Source organism: Taeniopygia guttata, chromosome 4 (assembly GCF_048771995.1).
Source record: "Taeniopygia guttata chromosome 4, bTaeGut7.mat, whole genome shotgun sequence".
Classification (NCBI taxonomy): Eukaryota; Metazoa; Chordata; class Aves; order Passeriformes; family Estrildidae; genus Taeniopygia; species Taeniopygia guttata.
In genome coordinates, this window is record NC_133028.1 from 65,275,906 (window position 1) to 65,301,657 (window position 25,752).

Below are 25,752 nucleotides of genomic sequence, written 5' to 3' on the forward strand. Positions count from 1 at the left end.
TCCTTGGGGAGAAAAAACTGAAAAAACTTAGTAGGAAAGCTGAAATTTCAATGCTCCTGTATATTGCCCTTTCTTTAAAAGCGCTCATTTTGCAGTCAGCTAACATAATTTAAAGTAGCAAGAAATAGGTAAGATCAAAGAAAAATGTAGCCCAGGCCAAAAACCTCAAACAGATATCCGACACAGAATAGGTGAGATGTTCTCAAACTGTTACTGACTGTCTTCAAAGGACAGGTTATCTTTATCAGGATTGCTGAAAATTCAGAGTTGAAAGAAAAATGTGTGTATTTAGTGCCTTGATTTAAGACTGATATAAAAGGTGTGGGGAATTAGAAGTGTGTCAGTTGAGATGAAAAATGCCCAAAGAAATAATCAATCAGACAAACTATTTGCAGACAGCTGGGAGATAACAAAGAGGTGAAAAACAACTAACATGGTATGACATGGTTTGGTTTTGATAAATTTAATCTAGTGCCTGTTTGGAAGAGTCACAGGACTTGTGGATAAGAGATAACCATAAATGCCATCTTGACTGCTTTGCCTACAGGAGACTGGTGCAAACAGGCCATGTGCAAGGTAGAACTATATTTGACTACATGGAATAAGACATTAATAACTGTACTTAATTATGAGTACACCACTTTCAAACTGACACAATACATCAAGTTGGTTTCATAGGGGTCTATTCTCTGGGTTTTTTTGGGTGTTTTTTTTTTTTTTTTTTTTCTTTTCAACCTGTTCCTGAATTCTGTCAGGTGACTGGAGAGCAACACTTGTAAATTTTGGGTACTACTGGCTTCCTTGTAATGACCCTGGTGTTATCTGTGGGGCAGAAGTTACAGGCAGGAAGTACAAGGTTTGAATTGCAGGAAAGCAGGTAAAGGTTAGACACAGGAAGGGAAGGAGAAAACTTCCCAGTTTCAAGAATAGTGAAGCACTGGAATGGATTGCTTAGGGAGATAGTATTGATTTGTGGAAATCTTCAGGAATGCCTAGGCTTGTATGTCAGGGTGGCAGGTGTAGAGCTGATCCTGCTAAAGGTGAGGAAGTGGACTGGGTGACCTCTCCCTCACCATAAAACAGAACTGTGAGAGTTTGTTTTGAATACATTGCGCTTTTTATTTATATTACATGTTTGGGGAAAAATATGTTCATTGTGTTGTGTACTCTTCCCCTCTCTGCCTTTGGGGACACAGATTTTTTGTATGTCAGACTCAGAGTAATTTAGAATACATTTGACATGTTAGGACATACGGCAAGTATATTCCATTTAAAATACAGTCAGCCTGCTCTTGGCAGCATTGTGAATGGTTTTCAGCCACAGTTGTCTGTCCTTTATAATAGCCAAGTTGTTTGCAAACTGTTCTGGGCAATCCATTATTACACCAAAATATTTGCTCTTAAGGCTTCTATTTTCCGAGGTTTCAAGTAAATCCACGAGTAGATCCGCTGGCAGCGCTTTGCAGGCAGAAATCACCTCTGTATTTGTGTGAGGCTGTAGGAGGGCTCTAATCACTAGCCAGGGTCCAGCATGGCCTGTTGCTGTGGGACCAGTGGCGCTGGTTGCACCATAAATTCAGCTTTTGTCTGGCCTGATGCCCTAGAGCTGCCTTTTGTGCTCTCCTGGTGGGGCTGCAGGTCCGCCTTACAATTGCAGATAAAATCCAGGTTGCTACAAGACATTGCAAAATCAGGTATTGAGTTGCACAAGACTTGCCTGCTGTTTCTAATTCACCACTTTTGAAAAGGCCAGACCCTCGATTTACATCTGTGTACTTCACCTAGAGCTTTCCCAATGGCTGATTCTCAGGCTGGCTTTTGTTTTGTTTGTTTTCCTCTTTGCTTTCTGCCCCTTCCTTCATAGGATTAACCATGGTTGGGTAGAATTGTTAGAGCCGGTTTGTCTTCCTATGCAGCCTGCAAATAAATAATTTACTAGAAACAATAATCTGTATTATACTGTAGCCCAGGAGTGTGCCTTAATTCCAGTATTACACTTAGTCAGAAAATCATAATCAGCTGCAGTGCACTTTATCTTGTTGAGAAAGTACAGAAGGAGCTCCTCGATAACCAGATCAGAACTGTCAGTGTGTACACAGGTGTGCACACATCCAACTGGGTCACTTCACTTTTGCCTTATGGGCTATATTTTTCAGCTTTTTAAAGTGTGGAATTGTTCTGTGCTTCGCAGCCCCCGTATTTCATAAATATTCCCAGTTAGTTAAGGGTCCCGTGTGTCTGTTTTTCTGGATGGTTTTTTTTTTTCCAGTATGAGCAGCTAGGCAATTAGAAAGAAGGAAAGGCCTGTATTCCACATGTATATAGTGCCAAGAATTGGGGCAGTGATATACAGAAAGCAGCTATTGATTTGATCATTAATTTCCCTTTTAATCATTAGCCAGAATGCATTATAAGGCAGGTAAATAAACTGTTTACTATAAGTCATCCACAAGACGTAAATGCCTTGTCACAGGACAAAATAAAACTCACTCCTCTACAAACAGTGCTACAAGGAATTTGTAAAGATGCTCTGGTTTTTCTTGCTGTGTGAATACAGCTGCTAAAAGTACTTGGAAAGAAGGTAATATTTCATCAGCTGAACAGCAGGAATTGTCAATTTTATTAGAATTTAAATTCATCTATTCTTTTTTTATTGTGACCTGTGCCCCAAATGCAGTTTGGAAAACAAAAGAGAAAAATGCAGCTATTGGTGTAAGTGTGTCTTTGCTGAAGCTTCTAACAGTCTTTAACAGCTTTATCTTCACTGGCTCCATGCTTTTAAATGCAAATTGAGAACTGGGGGCGGTGGGGACAGACAGCTTTAATGGATTATACTCCCTGCTAACCAACCCCTGGATTATTACAATGTGCAAATGAACATGTGTCTGTAAGCATAGGAGAAGTGACCTCTGCTGTTTGCAGTCACTTGTGAGAATTTTTCAAGTCGGGATGATTAAAAATACTTGGAGGTTAGCATTTTGTTTTCTGTTCTTAGGCATTTAGAAGCTCTTACATTTACTCTGTGAGCAGTGGAAGTAGTGAAAATCTTATTGAGTAGATCTGTGCCCTTGGGTACCTCTGTCCTTAGCTGTCCTGCAATGGCCTGAGCTCCCCTCCGTACAAGATAACTCCTTCCCCTTTCCCTGGCATGCAGCTCTCGCTGAGCACTTTATTTTCAGTTTTTGCCAAAACAACATAAATGGAAGTAAGTGTCTTAAAAATCACATTGTAAAGGTCTGTGATATGTCATGTTGTGAACCACTTACAAGGAGGAAGATGCTTGTTTGCTTGTCTGAAGATTGAAATGAGTGCTTGGAGAATTGCTTTGTTATACACCAGATATTGTTAAACTCTTTATATATAAACACGTAATGACAAAGACATTGATCCAGTATATAGAGGCATATTCCTGATCAATATGCAGGGTTTAGGAATATGACAAATAGCTGATGAATTTCTTCAAGGAATCTAGTGTAGAAACGTGGGAAAAAGCAGGAGGAGGCTATGTGTGGAATAATGATGTTGTCCACTTTTTTACGAACTTTCTTCAGACAGAGCAGTTTGTAAATTCCTGATGCAGGAATGTATTCTCAGGAATACAAGTTGGAAATACTGAGATATAACCTCTTGGGAGGTGTCTCTAGAAGCAGTTAGTTGAAGCTTTGTTACACTAGTAGTAGTACAGCAGATTTCCAAGTACGTAATTTCCATCATAAAATTTGAAGCGTGTCATGCTTTGCTAAAAGTAGCAGCACTTGGAGTCTGACAAATCAGGGGTAGTGGTTGTGGTTTTCTTTGTGGGGTTTTTTTTGGTTGTTTTTTTTTTTTTTGCCCTGCTGCTCCTGGCCTGCTTAGGAGATGATTTTTATACAGTTGTTCTGTGTGTTTGTCAGTAGAGAATGCTGACAGCAGGGTAGAGAAACAGGAGCACTTCTAGGAAACTATGCTCCCAATTTAAGTGGGACATAGCTGAATTTTTTATACACAGGAGACAATCAAATATGAGGAACACATTATAATTTCTTTTGCTCCTAGAGCCACACTCATTAATTGCTATTTGGCAATGTGTTTGCTTTATTCTTTTTTTTTTTCTTTTTTAAATAAGTATGTGCACTCCACTGTGACTCTTTTCAGCTTTTTTGGACAACGTCGCTGTCTTTCTGCTCTGTTCTGTTGTGTTTTTGTGGATCCAATCTAGAAATCTCAAGGCCAGCCATAAGTAGAACTTCAGCATAGCCTGTATATATTCCTTCCATGTGTGGAAAATCATGTTTGCATGTGTTCAGTCAATTCAGTAGCAATCTTGAAGAATTCTACTGGATGGCTCATTGTTTTGAGGAATTCTTGTTTGCTGCAGAGCGTGTAAAACATCTTTGCTCTGCATAAGTAAGTCATTAGATTGCCATTAAAATGAATTCCATCTTATAAAATACCTAATTGTGCTGTTTTCTCTGGAGATTTTATATTTTTACAAATATCCAGGTTAACCTGGGGTTTTTTTTTTAATTATCACCACTTTTATATCTATATTAAATATAAAACTTGTTAAGATAAAGCTGTTACCCTTTCAGAAGGTAAAGAAAGTCAAGTTCCAGTCTTTTGAGAGGCACTCTGCAATTAAGCAATCTGTTACAACAATCTGTAGATGAATCACCCTTGAGGGAAGTGCTTTAAAGACATTGTTAATTCCTTGTTGATTTATGTTATTTTCCTGTGTAATCAAGAAATGGTAGGGGAGTGGAATTGCTAAGTCATGTTGTGGAGGCAAACACAGACTCATAGGATGGTGTAGAAAAGACCTTTGAGCTCATTGACCCAGTGCTGCCCAGCCCACCACTAAACCATGTCTTGGGAGAAGAGGCTGACGTAGGGAGGGCTCACTGTCCAGGTGAGTGATAAGGATACGAAACAGAACTGGCCCCAAAACTGAGCCCAGGCAATAGCACTTGTGACCTGCCCCCAGCTGGGTTTAACTCCCTTCCCCACCTCTCTTTAGACTCCACCATCCAGCCAGTTTGTCCAGGGGATGATGAGGGTGATGCTGGCAGAGGCTTTACTGGAGTCTAGGTAAACAACATGCACAGCCTTGCCCTCATCCCCTGAGTAGATCACCTTGTCCTAGAAGGAGATCAGGTTGGTCAGGCAGGACCTGCCTTTCCTAACCCCATGCTGTCTGGAGCTGATCCCCTGGCTGTCACATAATGGGACTTTGGCAAATTAGCACAGCACTTCCCGAAAAGTTTCACTATTATGTTCCTTGGCATCCGCTCTGAACTCGTGATGTAAAGTGTCTCGGAAGAACAGAATTTTATCAAACAGCTTCAAAGGGCACTTAAAGAGAAAGCCTGATCAATATCTTGTTAATGCCACACTTTTATTAATATTCCTCTAAGCTGGGAGAAGCCATTGTGCCTCATTTCTTATGTGCATATATTTTTCCTAGTGGAATTTAAATTATGTTAAGATTCAGAAATACAAGTATTGTGAACTGGAAAGAAGCAGAGCACAGAGAGACAAGGGGCTGTGGAATAGCATTTTGTGGAGCAGCTTCAATATGCTAGGACTCATCTGCCTGGGACAAAATAGCTCAGAGAGGCTGTGGTACAAATGGCATAGATAGTGAGAATATGACATTACTGCTTATTGCCCCTTCAAGTCAGAAGTTGAAGGATATCAAATGGAACAAGGACATTTTGGTTTTTAAACCACAAAAGGAAGAACCCTTCCATTTCATGCAGTGTGCAGCTAAGCTGCAGACAGCCTTGCTGCTGTGAATGCCAGAGCCTTAAACCAGTTCCTACAAGACTTGGACAGACCTGTGGAAGTGTGGTCAGTTAAAGGATGTTAAATGCAAAGGCTGAATCTCACAAAGTCCCTGGAAGCAGTGATTGCTGAGAATGATGGTAAAAGTTGGCCTTCTAGTGCTTGCCCAGTGCTTAAATTGTTCCTTAGACATCTGCTTCCAGCCCTGTTTGGAGGCAGAGTGATTTGGGAATCTTTCCCAGACAAGACTTTTGCTTTTCTTGGTGGTGTTCCCAACAGGTAAAAACTGACACAAGAATGTTTCTGGATGCTCCTAAGGTATTTCATAGGCATTTTGTTAGGGTCACATGGATTTTAAGTGAGATTTTTAATTTAAGATAACCATTACCATTTCTTTATATCTCATAGTAACATTCATTCTCAAAAAGTAATTTCATACAGAGAACTATGTGAGAAGAAAATTAGTTTTGATAGGGAATGAAATGTTGCAGGAAAAATGCCTTGACACAAATAGCTGAGGGGGCAAGACGGCCTTGTGGTGGGGGAAGGGGTGGAAAATGTGATCATTTCCAACCTCCTCCTTTCATTGTGGGATTGGCATCACTTGGGAAAGTAATTTTAACCTCATGGCTACTTTAATTTCCTGTTCTGTAAATTGGTAGCTGCTTAACTTCCCAGCATAGTGAGCAGTGATTTCAGTTGTACATCAGGCATCCTCTGAAGGAGTACCTAGCTGGGGAATTACAAGAGTTCCAGAAGTCTTATGCTTCTGAAAAAAAGGGGGGAAGGCCATGTTTTAAAATCCATGTATTACTGAATATTTTCAGATCACAAGTATTCTGTGCTTCCTTTTTATACCTCTGAGGAAATTACCCCCCTAGTCTGTTCTGCTAGATTCTGCTGTTACTGTCAGACGTGAAAAGTGCACCGCTGTTTCCATTTGGCTTTTTTATCTGTCAGAAAACCAGAAAATAACCAACCTCCCCCAACAAGGCTTATGAATCATTTCTGAAGTGGGTTAAATTCTTGCATTAGCAGGCAGGATTTTCCTATTCCCATTTGAATGCTTGGTAGGTGATAATGTGTTGACCAAAGTCTTCTGAAGGTAAATTTGTTCAGTAAAATAAATGAAAAAAGGTTATTATGGACTTGAGTAAAACAAAAAATACTTATGATGGGCATGCCTTCTGGACATGTGCAAACAGCAAATTTACAAGAGAGTAAACTGTCAGATATGTATTTTTCTCACCTCGTTTCATTTTCCAAATCCTTGTACTATAAAGTCAAAGTTTACTTGCCAAGTGTATTTAAAGATAATTTAGTCAGTGAAACTTACAGGCCTAAATCACTATGAAGCTTCCCAAAAAATAGTAGTGTAGTGTGGAAATACTGAATAGATGCATGATGGTTATGTAGTGCTATTTAAAGATACATGTAAATGCAGTTAGGTATATTTTTAAGAACCACCTGCTAAAGAGACCAACAGTAGATGCAAATTTGAATTTTTTAGTCACACAATCAGATGTGTTGTTAGAGCTTCATCTCAAGGATGCAGATAATCCTTTCCCAGTAACAGGAGCTTGGCAACTTCAATATAAATAAAAGCTAATACATCAAAGTCACTACCGAATGCCTCAGTCTGCTACTAATTTGCATTTTATTTGTGAAGGTATGGCAGAAATTCTGTTCTTTGTAATAGTGTTATTCATTCAGACTTGAACTCTTTGAGCTTTGATATTTCATGTGTCTTTCAGGCTTTTTTTTTCATGACCAGCTATTGTTCACTATTAGTTTCTGATAAGCAGTAGCAACAGCTTTGGCAGAGACAACAGTAGTGAAGTTCTTAAGCTTTAGGCCAAGTAGCTTCTTAGTGAAGCAACATTTTTCCAAGTCTTCTAATTAGCCTTGAACACTATTACATAATCTTAAAGTATTGTTATAAATTAGAAGTTCACAAAAAAGTAATGGTGCCTAAACAAGAGTTAGATCACTATCTGCCTGTTCAGAGTATTTCTTCTAGTTTAGTCTACTTCAATGTTTTCCATGGTAACTTTTTTTAAAAAGTAACTTTGCATTTTAAGTTGATCATAGCTTTGTCCTGGATGTGCCAGTGATGTGACATGGATGTGATGTGACAGTCAATGTATTGTTAAATGCATTTAAAATACTGATTTTGGGTCATGTTGCTTCCAGGTGCATTCTGCTGCCTCTCTTGGGAATGAAGCCCCCTCAGCAGAGCCTCTTCATCCTGGTGGATTCGGTGGACGAGGGCTGCAATGTTTCCGAGGGTGAACAGACTTCCACGAGTTTATCTGGGACAATAGCAGAGATTTTGGCCAGCCACTTCGAGTTCTTCCCTCCCTGGCTGCTCCTCCTGTGTTCTGCCCGCAAGCAGAGTAAAGCTGTTACAAAAATGTTTACAGGTGAGCACAGAGCACAGGAATTGTTTGGGACCTGTACCTAGGATGTTGTATTTGCCAGGCCCTGGGGATGGTGGGAAGCACTGCTGCATGCTTGCTTATAAAAAATGACAATAACAAAAATAGCAATTCTAAAAAACACACATCCCTCTTCCCCAAGGACTATGGAAAGTTTAAATCAGCTACACATTTTAGAGTTAAATTTTATCTTTGCAAAGCATCCATGTTCTCTTCAGTGTATTGAGTTTTCCTCTTGCTTTGCTCATTTCAGGAGGCTTCAAACGGCATAGGTGATGTGTAAGTGCAGAAGTATTTCAGCTGCATACACCCATTCCTTACACCCTCAGAAGGTTTTCCTTTCATCTGCCATTAAAATCTCTCCCCATGTTTGCAGAAAGTGGGTAATAATCTCTGAAGGTGAAATGGGAGAGAGGAACAATGTAGATGTGGATTCTTGGACTGTGCTTTTGGCAAAGGTTGCACAGTAAAAAAATTTTTTACAGCTTCTTCATCCAGGCTTTACTGTATCATGAGAGCATTTCTTCACTGTAATGACATTGTTACTGGAAGTTCTCTGAAATTTAATAAAAGGCAATATCTGGACTGGATTCCAGGCCTATGTATAAAGCCTGTGTGTATTAAGGACACAATTAGGACAAAAAATGTGATTATAGTACTTAGACCCATAGGCTTGCTCGTTTCCACAGTGGCAGAAGGTCAATGGGATAATTGCATTTTGGAATGAAGTACTGTATTAATCAGTGGCAGACATGAAGACTGGTATTTGGGAGTGTGTGACAACTAAAAGAAACTTTGGGATGGCTTCACAGGGTTCCTTCAGGCACTGTTCATATGGGAATAGTTTTGGCAGAGTTTGGCTGATTAGATATGTTGTTATTGCCAAAAAACCAGACAAGACTTTCTCACAACAGTCCTGTTTCCTTTCCATTGAACTATACAATGTTACAGACTAGCCCTAAAAAATTGCTGTTGTCTTTTAAATATATTTCCAGATGAAATTCCTGACAGGAAAAATCAGCAGAACTAATGGATATGCCTTTAAAATAAATTTAATTCCAGTGAGTTAATTTTTCATTTCCACAGAGTATGACCTGATGAATAGCATAAAGGAAATTGGTGTTTGATACTATAATCCCGCCTTCAATGTGGAAAAGGTACAGCAAAGAAAGAATTGGATACAAATTGAGAAGAAATTTTAGGGTCTATGTGGAGGCAGTTGTGGTTTAGCCACTATGAAAGGAAAATGTGACAGTACAGCCAATGTGATGGCTGCCCATTTAATTCACTGTTGGAGGATTTTCCTGTTACCAGCCAATATTCAGGTTTGCAGTAGTGAGGATCTGAGGAGCGTGGCTGAAGCTTCTGTTAACTTCAAAAACTATGCAACTTGGTGTTGTAAAACTGCAAATAATGTGGGTTTCTTTTTGGGTTCTGGCCTGCAAAAGATTGACTGACATTAACTCTTCTGCTGGGGCAGGCAAGCTCTTCTCCTGCTTTGTGGTATTTGAATGTTTACTTTTAGCTAAGCCAATTTTTAAAGCTATTTATATTTAGTAGGTGGGCAGGCAGAAGTGGAGACCAACAATAAGTATTTGGACCAAATAAAAATCAGTTGCACTGTAACTTGGTGAGACAGATTGGGATCCCTTCAGAATTGATGAAGAAAATGTGTCCCATCTGTAGTTTTTTCTGTTAAAATAAGTTTTGGAGTATGATATGAAATACACATTGGCCAGTATTAATTTGTTTACAGTGAGCTTGTATCTGTTTTCACTTAAAATTTTCATTCAGTGAAAAATTCTTCTGAGTCTGTCTGACAAATTGGTTTAGCTCTCATGTCAGCAAAGTGTTCCCAATGGCTGGAAGCGGGCTTGCTGCAGTTGCCTTGTCCTGATGATGCTCTTTTTTTGGGTGTGCAGTACAGATGGGAGTTGTGCAAGCAGCTCCTGAGCCAAAAATAGTGATGACATGGAAGACAGAGTCCAGTCTTTCTCACCCACTGTCATCCTGACACTGCCAGTGGTGAATAATCATCCCTAGCACTCTTAAGAATGAGAAGAGGAGGAGGGGTGTTTGTTCTGGTCCTCTTTGTTCTTTCACTTCTGGTGGCGACTTATTTATGAAAACTGAATAGCTGTGCCTGCATCTGCTGCAGCTTGTGCTCTGGGCCCTTCTGTATTCCCAGATTCTGTAGTAGCACAACGTGCTACAGATTTTTTTCCCCTTGCTCAGATTCTCAGCTTTCATTAATTAAAAAAAAAAAAAAAAAAAGTGAAAAAAAAAAAGTTTTGCCTCTTGTGGCTACAGAGACAACCTCAAAAATACGAACCAAATGTGAGACAATGCCTGGCTGAGGCTGCGGTCACCCTCCACAGTGAGCAAATGCCAAATGAGTTAAAAAAGGAGAGGGACAGATAACTGCCTTCTCTTCATATGCTCTGTCACCAACTGCCACATGCTGCCTGGTGGCTTTTCCTAGTGGATTTTCCCCTAAATTTAGCAATTCTGTCTTGCACCCGTGGTTATCCATGTTGTCTCCCACATCATCGTTTGTTATCATTTGGCTCCGAGTGTGGGCACTCAAGCAGCTACATCAACACAGCCTTTCCAACATGAAAGTGGCACAGAACATGAAATGTATTTTTTTTCATTTTTAGCTAATGAGCTAATTTTAATGCTTCTTCTAAAAGGAGACTAAATCTTGAAAGCGTAGGAAACATGCTTACAAAACAAATTTCCTGGTTTGAAAATCCCTCATATTAGTTGGAAAACTTGAGACATTTTCAAATCAGGCAATTTTACATAGATAAGGGGGAGTGAACAGCAGATAATTTCTCATTAAGAGCATAAAGGTAAGTAGGCAAAAGTGCATATGTGCAAATGGTTTAAAATGGCTTCTTTTTAATAGGCACCTAATTTCTTCTTTTTTTGCTAGACACGTAAATCAATTATCTGTGGCATGTGACTTGATTATACCCCTCAGTTAAACACTGACATTCTTGTGAAGAATTCCTTCTCATGCATGAGGCATGGCTGCACAGCCTGTGCAGATGTCACATCTCAGGGAGCTGTAATTCTCATGAAGTTAATGGCAAATACCAGAAAGATACTGGAAAATTCAATAAAAAACCAAAAGTGGAGGTGAAAGGGTTCAGTTTAGCATCAGAGGGAGTTTAAGGTCCATTCTTCCACATGTCCACAGGCAGAAACTGACAGTCGTCCATTTTTCACTCATCCTTTTATTTGTCATTCAGTTCCCAGACAGACAGGAACTTCTAGGAGTTGGTATTTATCCAAATTTGTTCTTGATTGGAAATCTCAGGAACATGTCTTGCTCATGTTTCTGCTGTTTACTTCTGAATAGGTGTGGAGGGTTGTTTTCCTTACAGCCTTTCCAAAAAATTAAAAAATAAGCACAAATATGAAAATCTTAGAGAAATACAGTAAAAAATCACAATAAGCTTCTCTGAGAAACCTCATGTTTTGGCGATTAGTGCTACTCATGTAGTTCTATTGCTGAATCCCCAAACCAAATCAGTTGCCAGATTTGGAGCTGAACCTTTCTGCCATTCCAGAAAATAAATGACATGAGACTACTTCAGGAGAGATTGCTTCCAAAATAAAAAATCTAAGTTGTCCTCTAATTTTTCATTGTAGGTTGGAATTTGTTTGGGTGATTTAATGTCCCTTTGAAGTCTTCATGGGAGTTGGATTCTTACTGTAAAAGATAAAACTATATATTTATGTGGTTGTAAAACTTACTTTTGTAATGTTGAAGCTTTGAAAAAGTTTATTTCTTGTTTAGGTTTGAGGTTTGGAAAGAAACATTATTTAGAATGCTTGGGAAATACATAAGGAGCTTTTAATTACTATGTTCTTTCTTTTCATTGCCACTTTGAAATCATTGTACTAGGGAATTTCATATTTTCTTGTAAAAAGTTGTGCGTGAACTTGGAATTTAATTGCCTTGTAATTAAACAGGGAAGACTAAATTGTTTCAAATGGCCTATTACCTGTAGATCTAATTAAATAAACTTCTGTGCAGTGACACGGACCAGTGAGAGCAGCAGATTTCAGCCCCAAAGTCTCGTAGCACCTGCAGAAGAGGCAGAAAAATTTGTAATGCACAATATATTGCAAATGCACTAAAAGCTAAGTGTGCTGCCTGAGTCTCCAGGTGCCCTTTACTCTGATAGATAAGTTATTATTTTTGAGCAGGTGTGCACAAATGGCCACAGAAGTATCTAATTCAATAGGTGTTTAGAACAGCAGCATAAAGTATTAATGCCAAATTACCGCCATGTTTGTAATGTTTTGGATTACTCTAAAGCTAACAATTCAGTTAAATACATTAAAATGCATTTAAAACTTCTGTTATGTGCTTATGTAAATCCATTTAAAGATATGAAAGTGGAAGGATATTTTTAAGTATTGAAACTTGCTAGTTAATAGCTTTTTGACTATTCAAGTATGAAAAGGTTGACATGCTATAAAAGTATTTATAACCAAGATCCCTTTTTTTCTACATTTGAATGACCCTAGATCTTGCCAAGGAATACATTTGGAACAGATTTGTTTACAGAACTGACAGAAATGTAATAAATTAGAACAATCCATATTGGAGCTCCCATTGGGTTGAAACTGATGTGTTGTATGAAAAATTTTAGCAATGCAAGAAGCAAGGTCGTGGGACTGCTAGTTCTGTCTACTGTAACTTCTGTTTTGCTGAGCTTAAGTAGGTCATGGGAATGCATCAAAAATAAAATGAGCTTTCTCTTAATATTTTGGTCCTTCTTGCCCATGAAAGTGACTTATTGTATGGGGCAGGGTTGCAAAGCAAGTTTGCAAGCCCTTTGTTTGGAAATGTAGAATGCCTTGCTTTAGGCAGATATTTGGGGAAAAAATACACAGCTTTGTTTTCCTTCTTCAAGCTAGCAACAAAAAATTCAGAATTAAAAAAAATCAGTTCTATCTATAGGGCTTCTTTTGAATTATTTGCTTATTATAGTATGGCCTGATGCAGTGGTTAAAATTAACATCCCGTTTTATGTCCAAAAGTCTGCTACAATGGCAGTTTTTTAATCCCAGCCCTTAAAGAGCATTTCATCCCTGGGATGTGTGTATGAGTGTAGTGTGCTTCTTCCTATCCAAGCTTACTTTCAGATACAATATATAGGATCTTTTTAACAAAGAATGTATGGTAATACTGCAAAAAAAGAAAAAAAGAAAAGGGTAAAAAAACAGCAGTTTTTTGCTTTCATAAACATGTTGCAAATCAAATAGTTTAAAACTGCTCTGAATCCTCCTGAAATTTATTTACTTGTCTGAAGTGCTTAGATGTTTGGTGTATCTGAGGTAAGAACAGATCATTTTTAGCTCTAGTATGGAACAAAGTAATCGGAGCATCTTAGAATGTTTTGTGTTGGAAGAGACCTTAAAGACCATCTCATTCCAACCCCCTGCCATGGGCAGGGACACCTTCCACTATCCCAGGTTATTCAAAGCCCCGTCCAACCTGGCCTTGAACACTTCCAGGAATGGAGCATCCACAGCTTCTCTGGGCACTGATACATCATTTAAAGGGGGAAAAAAATGCCACACAAACACACACAAACCCTTCCTTTTTTTACTTTTTTATTTGGAGGGCTTTGGGGTTTTTTTGCTCACTTTCCCACCCATTTTTGGAGGCAAAATGAAAATTGTTTTTCAAAGAACGCTTGCAAGAAAGGCAGGAGTCTCGTTTTTGAAGCAGAGATACAGAGACTGAGACAGAGACACTTTTTTATCACTGCAAGTTTTTGTGGGAAGGCTGGGAGTCAGGGGAGGTGAAGTGTAATCATTAGTCAGGCAACACTGAACATCAGCTGAAATCTCAGGATTGCTGTTGTGCCAGCCCGTCGAGGGTTTTCTCATTGCGGGGAAATGAAATCCGCTACTGAAAAAACACTGAAGTGATGTAAAAACAAAAATAGCTTACGTTTGCAGGTATATATTGGAAGGCAGGATGTGGGCATGGGATTAATGTGAGAGGTTAGGGAGCAGGGTCACTTAGGTCTAAAGACATAGAGAATGGTTTTGCAGAGCTCCCTGCTGGTTCTTGTTCAGCCAAGAGACGGGGACAGATCTGTGCGAGGCAAAGCAGGGCAGTTCAGAGGAAGGTGAGTGAGCGGGGTGGTAGTGTTTGCTCCATATTGAGCAAAACAGAGCTGCTCCCTCTGCACAAATGAGCCAGGCAAATCCCTAATTTAATAAATGTCCCTAATTACAGCTCCTTTTGTCCATGCACCAAGCAATGCCTTAGCTTTGGTGTTATTTTTTCACTCCTGTACCTTCCAAAGAATCCTGACCTAGAAACAGACTTTCACTTCAAGTGGGAGCTTTGGGATCTACAGAATTACAGGACAGTGTCGGCTCTTACTCAGCAAAGTTTTTTATTTGGGTTATGTGCAAGAATTAAGGGCTTCACAAAGTTACATACAGAATATTTTAATAAAATACATAGTAAAGTAATGAATTATGCTATCCTACAAATCAGGTAAAGACATTACTTGAATTTGTGGCACGTTATGGTAGATAAAGCTTTTTCTGTTTCCTTTTAGAGCCAAAACATAAAAAAATCCTCTGGAATGGAGAAAGATTATATTCTTGCTCCTGACCTTCTCATTCAAAAATCTTCAAGTAGTCAATCTTACTTGTGTAGTTTTATCCTCTGAACTGACTGTGCAAAAGTGTCCTCTCCAGTGATTTCATTTGTGGAGAAGCATGATTTTGTTTTAGGTATTGTATTGGTTCAGTCCTGTTTGTAGTGCTTCCATAATTACTAAGGGAAGCAGAAATATTTTAGTAACACTTCCCGAGCTTACCTCCCTGTTCTCAGCTGTGGTGTTTGTACAGTGCTCATGTAGACTAAACAATTAGCAGAGTGACCTTAATGGGACATTCAGAACCTCTGCTGAAGCCACTGGGGAGCAAAAACCACAGCTCTGTTACCAGCCTGAATTTGCTGTCAAAACAACCTCAGAGACTGAGCAGTTTGATCCACACTGTTTAAATACAATAAAAACATAAATATAGAAGCAACATCTTTCAGAGGCTCACTTAAAATGTTTTTTTTTCCTATGAAGATGGGGCCGGAGTTGAGTTGAACACATGGATCTATGGTTGCTTTTCCTTCAGTATAATTTAGAGATGAGTTACTTAGCTTTGGTTTGAAGAGCAGTTGGTTTTGTGTCTGACTAGCTGAGCTGGCTGTAAGGAAGGGATCACAAGCTGGAGAACTGAGGTGCAGTTCTGACCTGAAATGCAATCACTGAAGGTGCTGCCTTCGTGACTTCTGTGGTTTTCCCTTTACTTCCGCAAGAGCAGCGTTCAAACAACGCGATGTGTCACTAATCAGAGAGGGTGGGTCCTCATCAAGTGCTTGCCTTGGCCCTACCAGAGCAAATGTTTGAAACGGCAGAGGCAGCTGTGTGTCCAGACGGCTCTGCCTTGGTTCAGCCCTATTCCTGAGAGGCTTACGGCTGCTAAGGCAGCGCAGGGAACTTCCTCACACGTGCTGTTGGGAACAGTGTCCCTTTCCTTGAGTGGGGAGGGGACACACACAGTCTGTGTCTATGAAATAATGTCCCTTTTTCTTCTAAAGAGTCAACGGGCTGGAAAAACAGAGAGATATGACTACGAGAGAACCTATGTCTTTATATGATGAGTCACCTACCCGATAACCAGGGTGTTTATCTAGAGCTCAGTCCTCACTTGCAAAATTTCAGTGCACAGAGGTCTAAAGATGTTTAAAACTATTTTTGAGTGTCTCTCCTGTATCATAAAAGCTTTTAAAAAAAGCTGAGGTGATCAAGTTAGTGATTTATATACATTTAATCATGCATATGCAGCAGATGTGAATACCTTCTTCTGTAATTAAATAAACATAATAATTGTCTTAATCTCAATAGCTGAAAATTACTTAGAATTCCATTGTTAACCACATTGGAGAAGGGATTATTCCTTTAATAATATAATAATACTTAATAATATTATTTCAGTTGCAGTTTTGATGGTTTTGCTTAGGTGTTTAGTGTTGTCCAAGGCAGAAACACAATGCCTAATTCAGAGTGATTTTCAATAGTATTTTTGTTCATAGCACCTATTTTTTCTTATAGTAGATGATGATAACCGTGCATCTAATTATCAAAATTTTCTGCTATTATAATTAATTTATATTCACTGTGTTTACTGGGGAAAATATTTTATTGTGGGTGTTCCCCACCCAAAAATATCTTGGCTTTTATTTACTCTTCTTTCAACACTGAGTTAAGCAGAGCTGGATCAGAAATAATTACAGCTTTCTCTCCTCTCAACAGGTTTTCGAAAAATAAGTCTGGATGACCTCCGAAAGGCCTACATTGTGAAAGATGTGCAGCAATATATTCTGCATCGTTTGGACCAGGAAGAAGCCCTGAGACAACACCTCACAAAAGAAACGGCAGAAATGCTGAATCAGCTTCACATCAAAAGCAGCGGTTGCTTTTTGTATCTGGAACGTGTCCTAGATGGAGTTGTGGAGAATTTTATCATGCTACGGGAGATCCGTGATATTCCAGGAACATTAAATGGCCTCTACCTTTGGCTCTGTCAGAGACTTTTTGTGAGAAAACAGTTTGCAAAGGTCCAGCCCATCCTTAATGTAATTCTTGCAGCCTGCAGGCCCTTGACCACCACAGAATTGTATCACGCCGTGTGGACCAAAAACATGACGCTGACGATGGAAGACTTTCAACGCAAATTGGATGTCCTGTCCAAAGTCTTTATCGATGGCCTTGGAAATACAAAAATCTTGTTTCATTACAGTTTTGCGGAGTGGTTGCTGGATGTAAAGCACTGTACACAGAAATACTTGTGTAACGCCGCAGAGGGACACAGAATGCTGGCGATGAGTTACACCTGCCGGGCAAAGGATTTAACACCGTTAGAAGCTCAAGAGTTTGCACTGCATCTCATCAATTCTAATTTACAGTTGGAGACATCCGAGCTGGCTTTGTGGATGATATGGAATGGCACACCTGTCAAAGACTCCCTGTCAACCTTAATTCCTAAAGAGCAAGAGGTGTTACAGCTGCTGGTAAAGGCTGGTGCTCACGTCAACAGCGAAGACGACCGCACATCTTGCATCGTCCGGCAGGCTCTGGAGAGGGAAGACTCCATCCGCACCTTGTTGGACAATGGGGCGTCCGTAAACCAGTGCGATTCCAACGGGAGAACGCTGTTGGCCAACGCGGCGTACAGCGGCAACCTCGACGTGGTCAACCTGCTGGTTTCAAGGGGAGCGGATCTGGAGATCGAAGACACCCACGGGCAAACAGCGCTGACCTTGGCTTCTCGGCAGGGGCACACCAAGGTGGTCAACTGCCTCATCGGCTGCGGGGCCAACGTCAACCACACGGACCACGACGGCTGGACGGCGCTGCGCTCGGCGGCGTGGGGAGGGCACACGGAGGTGGTGTCCGCGCTCCTGTACGCCGGGGTCAAAGTGGACTGCGCCGATGCTGACAGCCGGACGGCGCTGAGAGCGGCGGCCTGGGGAGGACACGAAGATATTGTGCTGAATCTGCTCCAGCACGGGGCTGAAGTTAATAAAGCTGACAACGAGGGCAGGACAGCTCTGATCGCAGCTGCATACATGGGGCACAAAGAGATCGTGGAGCACCTGCTGGACCACGGTGCGGAGGTGAACCACGAGGACGTGGATGGGAGGACGGCGCTGTCTGTGGCTGCGCTCTGCGTGCCGGCCAGTAAGGGACACGCTTCGGTGGTCAGCCTCCTCATCGACCGCGGTGCTGAAGTCGACCACTGTGACAAGGATGGCATGACTCCACTGCTGGTGGCCGCCTATGAAGGACATGTGGATGTGGTTGATCTGCTCCTGGAAGGAGGAGCTGATGTTGATCACACAGACAACAACGGCCGGACGCCGCTTCTGGCAGCAGCCTCCATGGGCCATGCCTCAGTGGTGAATACTCTCTTGTTTTGGGGTGCAGCTGTTGACAGCATTGACAGTGAAGGTAGAACAGTCCTGAGCATAGCATCTGCGCAGGGCAATGTTGAAGTAGTACGGACTCTGCTGGACAGGGGGCTAGATGAAAATCACAGAGATGATGCAGGCTGGACACCTTTGCACATGGCAGCTTTTGAAGGTCACAGGTTGATCTGTGAAGCTCTTATAGAACAAGGTGCTAGAACAAATGAAATTGATAATGATGGAAGGATACCTTTCATATTAGCCGCACAGGAAGGTCACTATGATTGTGTGCAGATGTTACTGGAAAATAAATCCAACATTGATCAGAGAGGCTACGATGGGAGAAATGCTCTCCGAGTTGCTGCCTTAGAAGGTCACAGAGATATAGTTGAGCTACTGCTCAGCCACGGAGCAGATGTGAACTACAAAGACGCTGATGGCCGGCCAACGCTTTATATCCTAGCATTAGAAAACCAGCTTACGATGGCTGAGTATTTTTTAGAAAATGGTGCAAATGTCGAAGCAAGCGATGCTGAAGGAAGAACAGCACTCCATGTTTCCTGCTGGCAGGGCCATTTGGAGATGGTGCAGGTGCTGATAACGTACCACGCTGACGTGAACGCTGCAGATAACGAGAAGAGATCCGCTTTGCAGTCTGCTGCATGGCAAGGCCACATGAAGGTCGTGCAGCTTCTCATCGAGCATGGTGCTCTGGTTGACCACACTTGTAATCAAGGTGCTACTGGACTCTGCATTGCGGCCCAAGAGGGGCACATTGACGTTGTCCAGATATTACTGGAGCATGGTGCTGATCCCAATCACGCTGACCAATTTGGGCGCACTGCTATGCGGGTTGCAGCCAAAAATGGACACTCCCAGATTATCAAATTACTGGAAAAATATGGTGCATCAACTCTGAATGGTTGCACTCCGTCTCCAGTCCACACAATGGAGCAGAAGCCCTTACAGTCAGTCTCCTCTAAAATGCAGTCCTTAACCATGAAGTCCAATAGTTCAGGGAGTACAGGAGGTGACATGCAGCCTGGAATGCGGGGATTATCCAATGGGCCTGCACACGCCTTCAGTTCTCCTTCGGAGTCTCCCGATTCTACGGTTGACCGTCAAAAGTCATCTTTATCAAATAATTCCCTGAAAAGCTCCAAAAATTCTTCTCTCCGCACCACGTCCTCGACGGCCACCGCTCAGACGGTGCCCATCGACAGTTTCCACAGCCTGTCGTTCACAGAGCAAATCCAGCAGCATTCCCTGCCACGCAGCAGAAGCAGGCAGTCCATTGTCTCCCCTTCTTCCACAACTCATTCCCTAAGTCAAAATCATAATTCACCCAGTAGTGAGTTTGAATGGAGCCAAGTGAAACCTAGTTTGAAATCAACTAAAGCGAACAAAGGGGGCAAAACAGACAACTCCAGCAAGTCTGGGTCAGCTGGAAAGAAAATAAAGCAGAGTAGTTCCTCCCAGCCCAAAGTGCTAGAGTATGAAATGACTCAGTTTGATAAACGAGTACCTATTGCCAAATCTGGCACAAGCGTGCCACTCAAATCAATGCCGCCAGAGCCACAGTGCAAGATTTTGGTCCCTCCAGCTCAGCAAGAAGTTGGTCGATCTCAGCAGCAGTTCCTGATTCACCAACAGAGTGGGGAGCAGAAGAAGAGAAATGGCATTATGACAAATCCAAATTACCATCTTCAGAGCAATCAGGTTTTTCTCGGCAGGGTTTCTGTCCCACGAACAGTGCAGGACAGGGGGCATCAGGATGTGTTGGAAGGCTATCCCTCCGCAGAGACAGAACTCAGCCTTAAGCAAGCCTTAAAGCTTCAGATTGAAGGTAGTGACCCAAGCTTCAACTACAAGAAGGAAACACCATTGTAAAAGGTAACTTACCCAGTCACAAAGGAACCAAATGCCTGCATTTCATTTAAAATATGCTAAAATTACATTTTATTATCATTTGCCATCATAATTGCTTATGTGATGGATGTTAAAATCTTAACCTGTCAAGTATTTCCTTTGCTGTCATTTAAAATCACCAGCCATAGAGGAATTGAATCACTGTTGTATTGTCTGTTGAATTCAGTTGCTCTAATTGTGGCCCACTGTCTTTGATAACTGAGTTTCAGGTAGCATTGATTTGGATTTTGATTTTCAAATGTAAGGACAGATGAGAATTTCAGTTCTCGATATATTCAGATGCAGTCTTTATTTCATTATTTACAAAAATGCTCTTCAGAAAGTTTCTAAAGGTTCTTATAAGTTATAGGCAACCACTTTGCTGAATGTAGATTTTAAGGGTGAAGCATAAGTACAAAATACTATTCTAAAGCTTTGATTTTGTATTTCTGTTACTGTAAAGATAGTCCTCCTAATAAAAGAGGTGGCTTTTCTTAGTGCAAAATTATAATCTATGTTTATGGTACCAATTTTCTGACCATTGTGTTGTTCTTAATCAGTGAAGGTCATTTAGATATCTCACCTCCTCTCCAATACTGAATTTTAAGCTGAAAAAGTAATTATCAGTCTCTTTTTCAGATATGAATTGTCAGTGAGTCAGCTAAAATAATTCTATTTTTCTCCCTCTTCTTGTTGAGGTGTATATTTTTTAGGGTATTTGGAATGTGTTAATATGTTTTCTATTGGAATTTCAGAGAAGCAGCATCTTTATGAAATGTGTGCCCACCTCTTATTGCTCACTCATTTTGAAAACATTTTTTTGCCTGTGAATGCAGCATTTTGGACAGCTCGGGCTGCTGCTCCTTAGAGCAAGAATGTTCTTGCCAGTTCTGACTCAGTTCTGCTGCAGGTCATCAAAGACAGCATGTTTCTAGGACAGTTGAAGGGGGTTCAGAATCCACACATGGAAGGTTTTCAGCTGTCAAAAACATATAAACAGGTGTTTTCCCAAAATGTTCTGGAAATTGATTTTAATGGAATATATCTGTAGATGTAGCTGAGGCCCACGGAGAATTGCAGAGCAATAGAATATTGTGCAGGATGCTGTTGGGTTGGCATTTTGCTTCAATTGAAATGTTTGAAACAATACGATGTTTCAGAAACATCTGCACTAGATGTTTGTAAAATTTGTAAAATGCAAATTTTACCAAAGGGTCAGATGAGCTGTGGGGCAGGACAGCAGGAACAGACATAGAGAGAAATCATCAGCTGGGAGAGAAAAGAACCTAAATCTTCGTAAAAGTTACAAGGACTTCAGATTCCCACAGTAGTACATCATGCCCAAACAGGATTAGAATTTGTTTGTAATTTTTTCCTGCTTCTGTAAAACTTTGAAACATGTAATTAAGGATTGTATTTCCTAACTCTGACGTGCCTGCACCTGATGTTCATTGCTTGCTTTCATGTTGTACTTTATTGTAAATCCATTGCATGGTTCTGACGTAGAATGTGTTCATCTGACCTGACCTGTCATCAAAAGCCTGGTTTTGGTGAATTTTTACATCTCCCTTGATTTTAAAGTACAAACAGCATATAAAGAAATCTGAACATTCCACATAGCACACGAAAAATTGGCTTTGCCTTGTCTGGAACAAATGGTGTGCTACTGAAAATAAAGGGTTTCTCTTAGTGAAATTCTTGGTTTTACAAATGGCTAAAAAATGAGGTGTGGATAACCAAATGGTTCCTTTTGCTTTTCTCTTGACATTTCCCAGAGCGTCACTTTAAAGATGGGAGTTTAGAGCAAATCTGTGTGGATTATGAATTGCTTAGCACAGGCTGTAATTTGCCTCCTCTCTTGCCAAATCTCAAGCAGAAAAAAAGGTAATTTTCCTGACCGGTGGATAAGTGAGTCACCTGTGGGGAATCACATCAGAAACACTCCACAGGAGCACCACAGGAATGGCTTTCCTTTCCTGGCTGCTGCTTCCCACCAGGAAGCTCTCGTGTTGTGGGGACCTTGTAGGTTCTTGGGATGGCAGAGAGCACAGGGAATCAATCTCAGGACCGGGCTTAGGCAGGAAACACTTTTCCTCATCAGGTTGTTGTTGTTGTGTGCTTTTGACTTTAATTAGGGATGATACAGCTCTATTTCTGACAATGCTGTTTGTGTTGCTGACTATTTCAAAGCTTAAAGTTTTTATTTTATACTTCCAGGCCAATTCCATGATGCTGTGAACAGAAGCGCTTCTGCTCCCGATGATTTATCAGCTGGCTGGGATGAAAGCAAACAACGCTTGTTTAGTCCACCTAGAAATTCAAGAATGTGATTCCTACAGTTCAGTTACCTTAATTACTGTAACGTGCCTACATTTTCAGGCTGCCTTCTCAGTATAACCCTCTGTGCTTCGAAATTTTATTTTGTGTACTTTGTATTTAAAACACAGAACGAGCACTTTTTTTAATTGCAGAAAGATATATGCTGTATTTCCCTGACCACAGCTGAAAATGGTAAGAACCAGGAATTCTGATTTCCTATTCCAGATCGCTTGGTAGAGGTGCATGTGCCACAGTGAACTGTGTTACGGAAAAGGCAGTGCTTTTTGTATTTATTTTTTCTGTGGCTAAAGAAAATAAGCAATGAGTTTGTCACATTTGCCTTGTTGTCATGTATTGTCAGTTCCCCGTGTACTTCAAAAGGTTCCCTCCAGAATTACAAGTCCTTTAACAGTATTTTATAAATACTGTACTTGTGTGTTCTGTCTGTGTAATTGCTGTTCAGTGGTGGCATAGAAGTCGGACTGCAACCACCTGCAGTGTCTTTGGGATTTTTAAGAGGCAAAAATCCACTCTCTGGTACTACAGCACCAAATCTGGATGGCAGACTGGGACCACTGAAAGCAATAGGCAAATTTTGGACACTTGGTCTGCAATAGGCTCTGTTATTGCTATGGTGATGAGGTAACTAATATGGGTATGTCTGAGGTGCTAAAAGATCCGATCCTGCTTTCTTGTATATCTCTGTACATTAGAAACAGCTCTTTCTCTTTTCCAAGGTAAAGGACTATTTTTGGGAATGTCAGTAAAGCAAACCATGGAAAATACAGACTCTTTGTGAGCGAGGCTGAGAGAACCCACAGCGAGAGCGCAGTGGAAAAGCACAGAGACAGCGTTGCCTGGGGAGTACAGAGATGGCTGAGTTAGCCCTGTCCTGAGACAATAACTCCTTAAAGCACAAACTGGTATGAATGTGGTTACTGCTTCACGGGGATTAGGTAGAGCCAGCGTGTCTCTGTACCTGGAGCACGGTGAATCAGCAGTCAGGAGAGCCCATCCATGGATAATGGAAAGCTGGTTTCCTGCTCTTACAGCAGAAGTATTTTACTTGTGTGAAAAAGAGCAAAGTCAAGGTCATTGTTGTGAAAGCGAGCAGTGTGAGTTTTCCCTTTGAATGTGCACATCTTACTTGCACAGTTCTGCAAGTGATAAAATGAAATAAGTGGGTTCTTTTCTCCTACAAATGCAAGCTGTATTCTACTATTCACCATTACACAGCCTTGCTCTTTAGAAAATAAGCCTATTTTTGTATGCAAGTGTTTCTTCTAAAGGCTTGGGTTTCATCTTTTTCATACTCTAATTCTGATCATTCCAGAAGTAAGATGATAAAGAGCTGAGGTTGTTTTTCATAGATGATTAATAAGATACTTAAACTTTGATGAATGGCCTCTGGATGTAGATGTAATGCATATTCTGAGGCACTGAAGGGCTCCGTGTTCTGGTTATTATGATCAACTGTCATCAGAATACTTTTCTTCTTTTAAATCTTGCACCTCCATTCTTATTTGCTTTTTCCTAAATGTAAAAAAAAAAAAAAAATCTTTTATAGTCAGGCATTCAGCATATAGTAAAATTAGATGTTAGAAGCTGACACACGGCAATATGGATTACTCTGAATGTTTCATGTATTGAATTTCTTGTCCCTGTGGGACAATTATAAAATAAACATAACAGGAGTCTGGCAGAATGGCCTTAAGAGGGTTAGTGGTTTAGAAAAGAAAAAGTACCAAAATGTTCTCAGCAAACTTGTTCCAAACCTCAAATGTAGTACATTTGCAATACTGTGCAAGAATATGATTTTCTTTAGTGATTAGATGTATGTTTTGTTCTGTGGAAAGGGATCACTGAACGCCAACATTTTTTCTACTGACCTTGACTGTCATTGGGATTATATTTATTTAATTTTATTGTGTTGTTATGAGTTGTACCTTGTGGACAGAGGACATAAAAATATGGCCAATTTCACAAGGGGCCACAACTTACAGATAGTTTGGTGGGTTTTGTGTGAATAGTATTTACATTTGAAACAGTCACTGGGGAAACCCTCTCTCCATATCAGCAGAAAGTAGACCTGTCAAAAATGTTTTCAGAATGACAATTCTGCCACATTTTGCATATCCCTTTGGAATGGGGCATGAATTGCTTTAAATCATCTGTTTTCTCAGATGGTCTGTGTAATTCGACATTGCTGTTGCGTGTGATTTTTGGCATCACCATTTATCAGGGGTTTGTGTGCCAAGCAAAGTTGCTGTTCCCCCATTGCTCCCTCTGCTCTGCCCTTTCCCATCTGTAAATGGAGTGGAGGTGAGAAGAGAGGTGCAGCTGTGACTCAGCACAGCTCCTTCTGCCAGGGCAGCAGTTCTCACCACCCAAAAAACCTGAATAAAACAGGAATCCCTTTTTTCTTCATCCCATTTCGCTGGTCCTTCCAAGGTCATCTCCACAAGACATCCAAAATTCTTGATGGGAGAGCTGGGGAAAAAGACTGTTTTGTGGACATGGATATCAATACTGTGTGCATGTGGAAAAACTCATCTGGAGAGAAATGCATTAAGAGATACCAAGGCACAATCGATGCATTTTTGTCTTCTCTGTGATCAGTATTGAAAACATTACCATTTCTTTAAAACTAAAAAGGTGTTTTTCCTCCTCAGTTACTCTGCTATGCAAATGTCTGTTATGCTTAATAGTCCCCATCTGAACTCCTCAGTTAACTTGGTTTGCAGATAGACTGTTTTTTCCTGGAGTGGGTTGTAAATAGCCTTTAATGTACATTGAATGAATTTCACATTGTAAAATTTTTATTTTATTCCTTGTATTATATTAAGCGAAAATCCTGTGTATATTAAAGTGCATAATAAATATATTTGCTTTTCAGCAGACATCTAACTGTTTTAATTTTTCTACCTCATTTCCTGGGACATTTCAGGAAAAGGTTATTAAACTTGATTAACTTTCATGTAGTGCTAAATGAAGCATGATTTGTGTGTCCAGTAAGCAGCCCAGTCTAGCAAACCTCAGACCCTGGCATTAATTCCTGTGGCTTTGAGCATATGCAGAAGATTTGCTGGATGTCCTTCTGTTCAAAGTGACCATTACATACTGTAAATACCACAAGGGCCAATAAATTAACTATTTCAGTTGCTATGAGTTCTTAACAAGTTCAAAGGGGTTTCGTTAATTATTGCCTTGATGAGTGTTTCTCGTTAGCATTTTCAGCTTCAGGAAAAGCTCTCTTACTTTGAGTGGCTACTCATTTTTCTTGAATGTGTTATTAGAAAAGGTAGGGGA

At 40.5% G+C, this 25,752-nt stretch overlaps 1 protein-coding gene across 1 annotated transcript in view; it reads left to right on the plus strand.

The window, feature by feature from the left end:
- The window catches only part of ANKRD50 (ankyrin repeat domain containing 50), a 39,474-nt gene extending 14,131 nt beyond the window's left edge, over nt 1–25,343 (plus strand). The window contains exons 3-5 of the mRNA XM_030271989.4: nt 7,957–8,186; nt 16,562–20,109; nt 22,342–25,343. Coding sequence (XP_030127849.4) covers nt 7,957–8,186; nt 16,562–20,106 — 3,775 coding nt within the window. The 3' untranslated portion in view covers nt 20,107–20,109; nt 22,342–25,343. The remainder of the gene's footprint in view (nt 1–7,956; nt 8,187–16,561; nt 20,110–22,341) is intronic.
- The last annotated feature ends 409 nt before the right edge of the window (nt 25,344–25,752 follow it).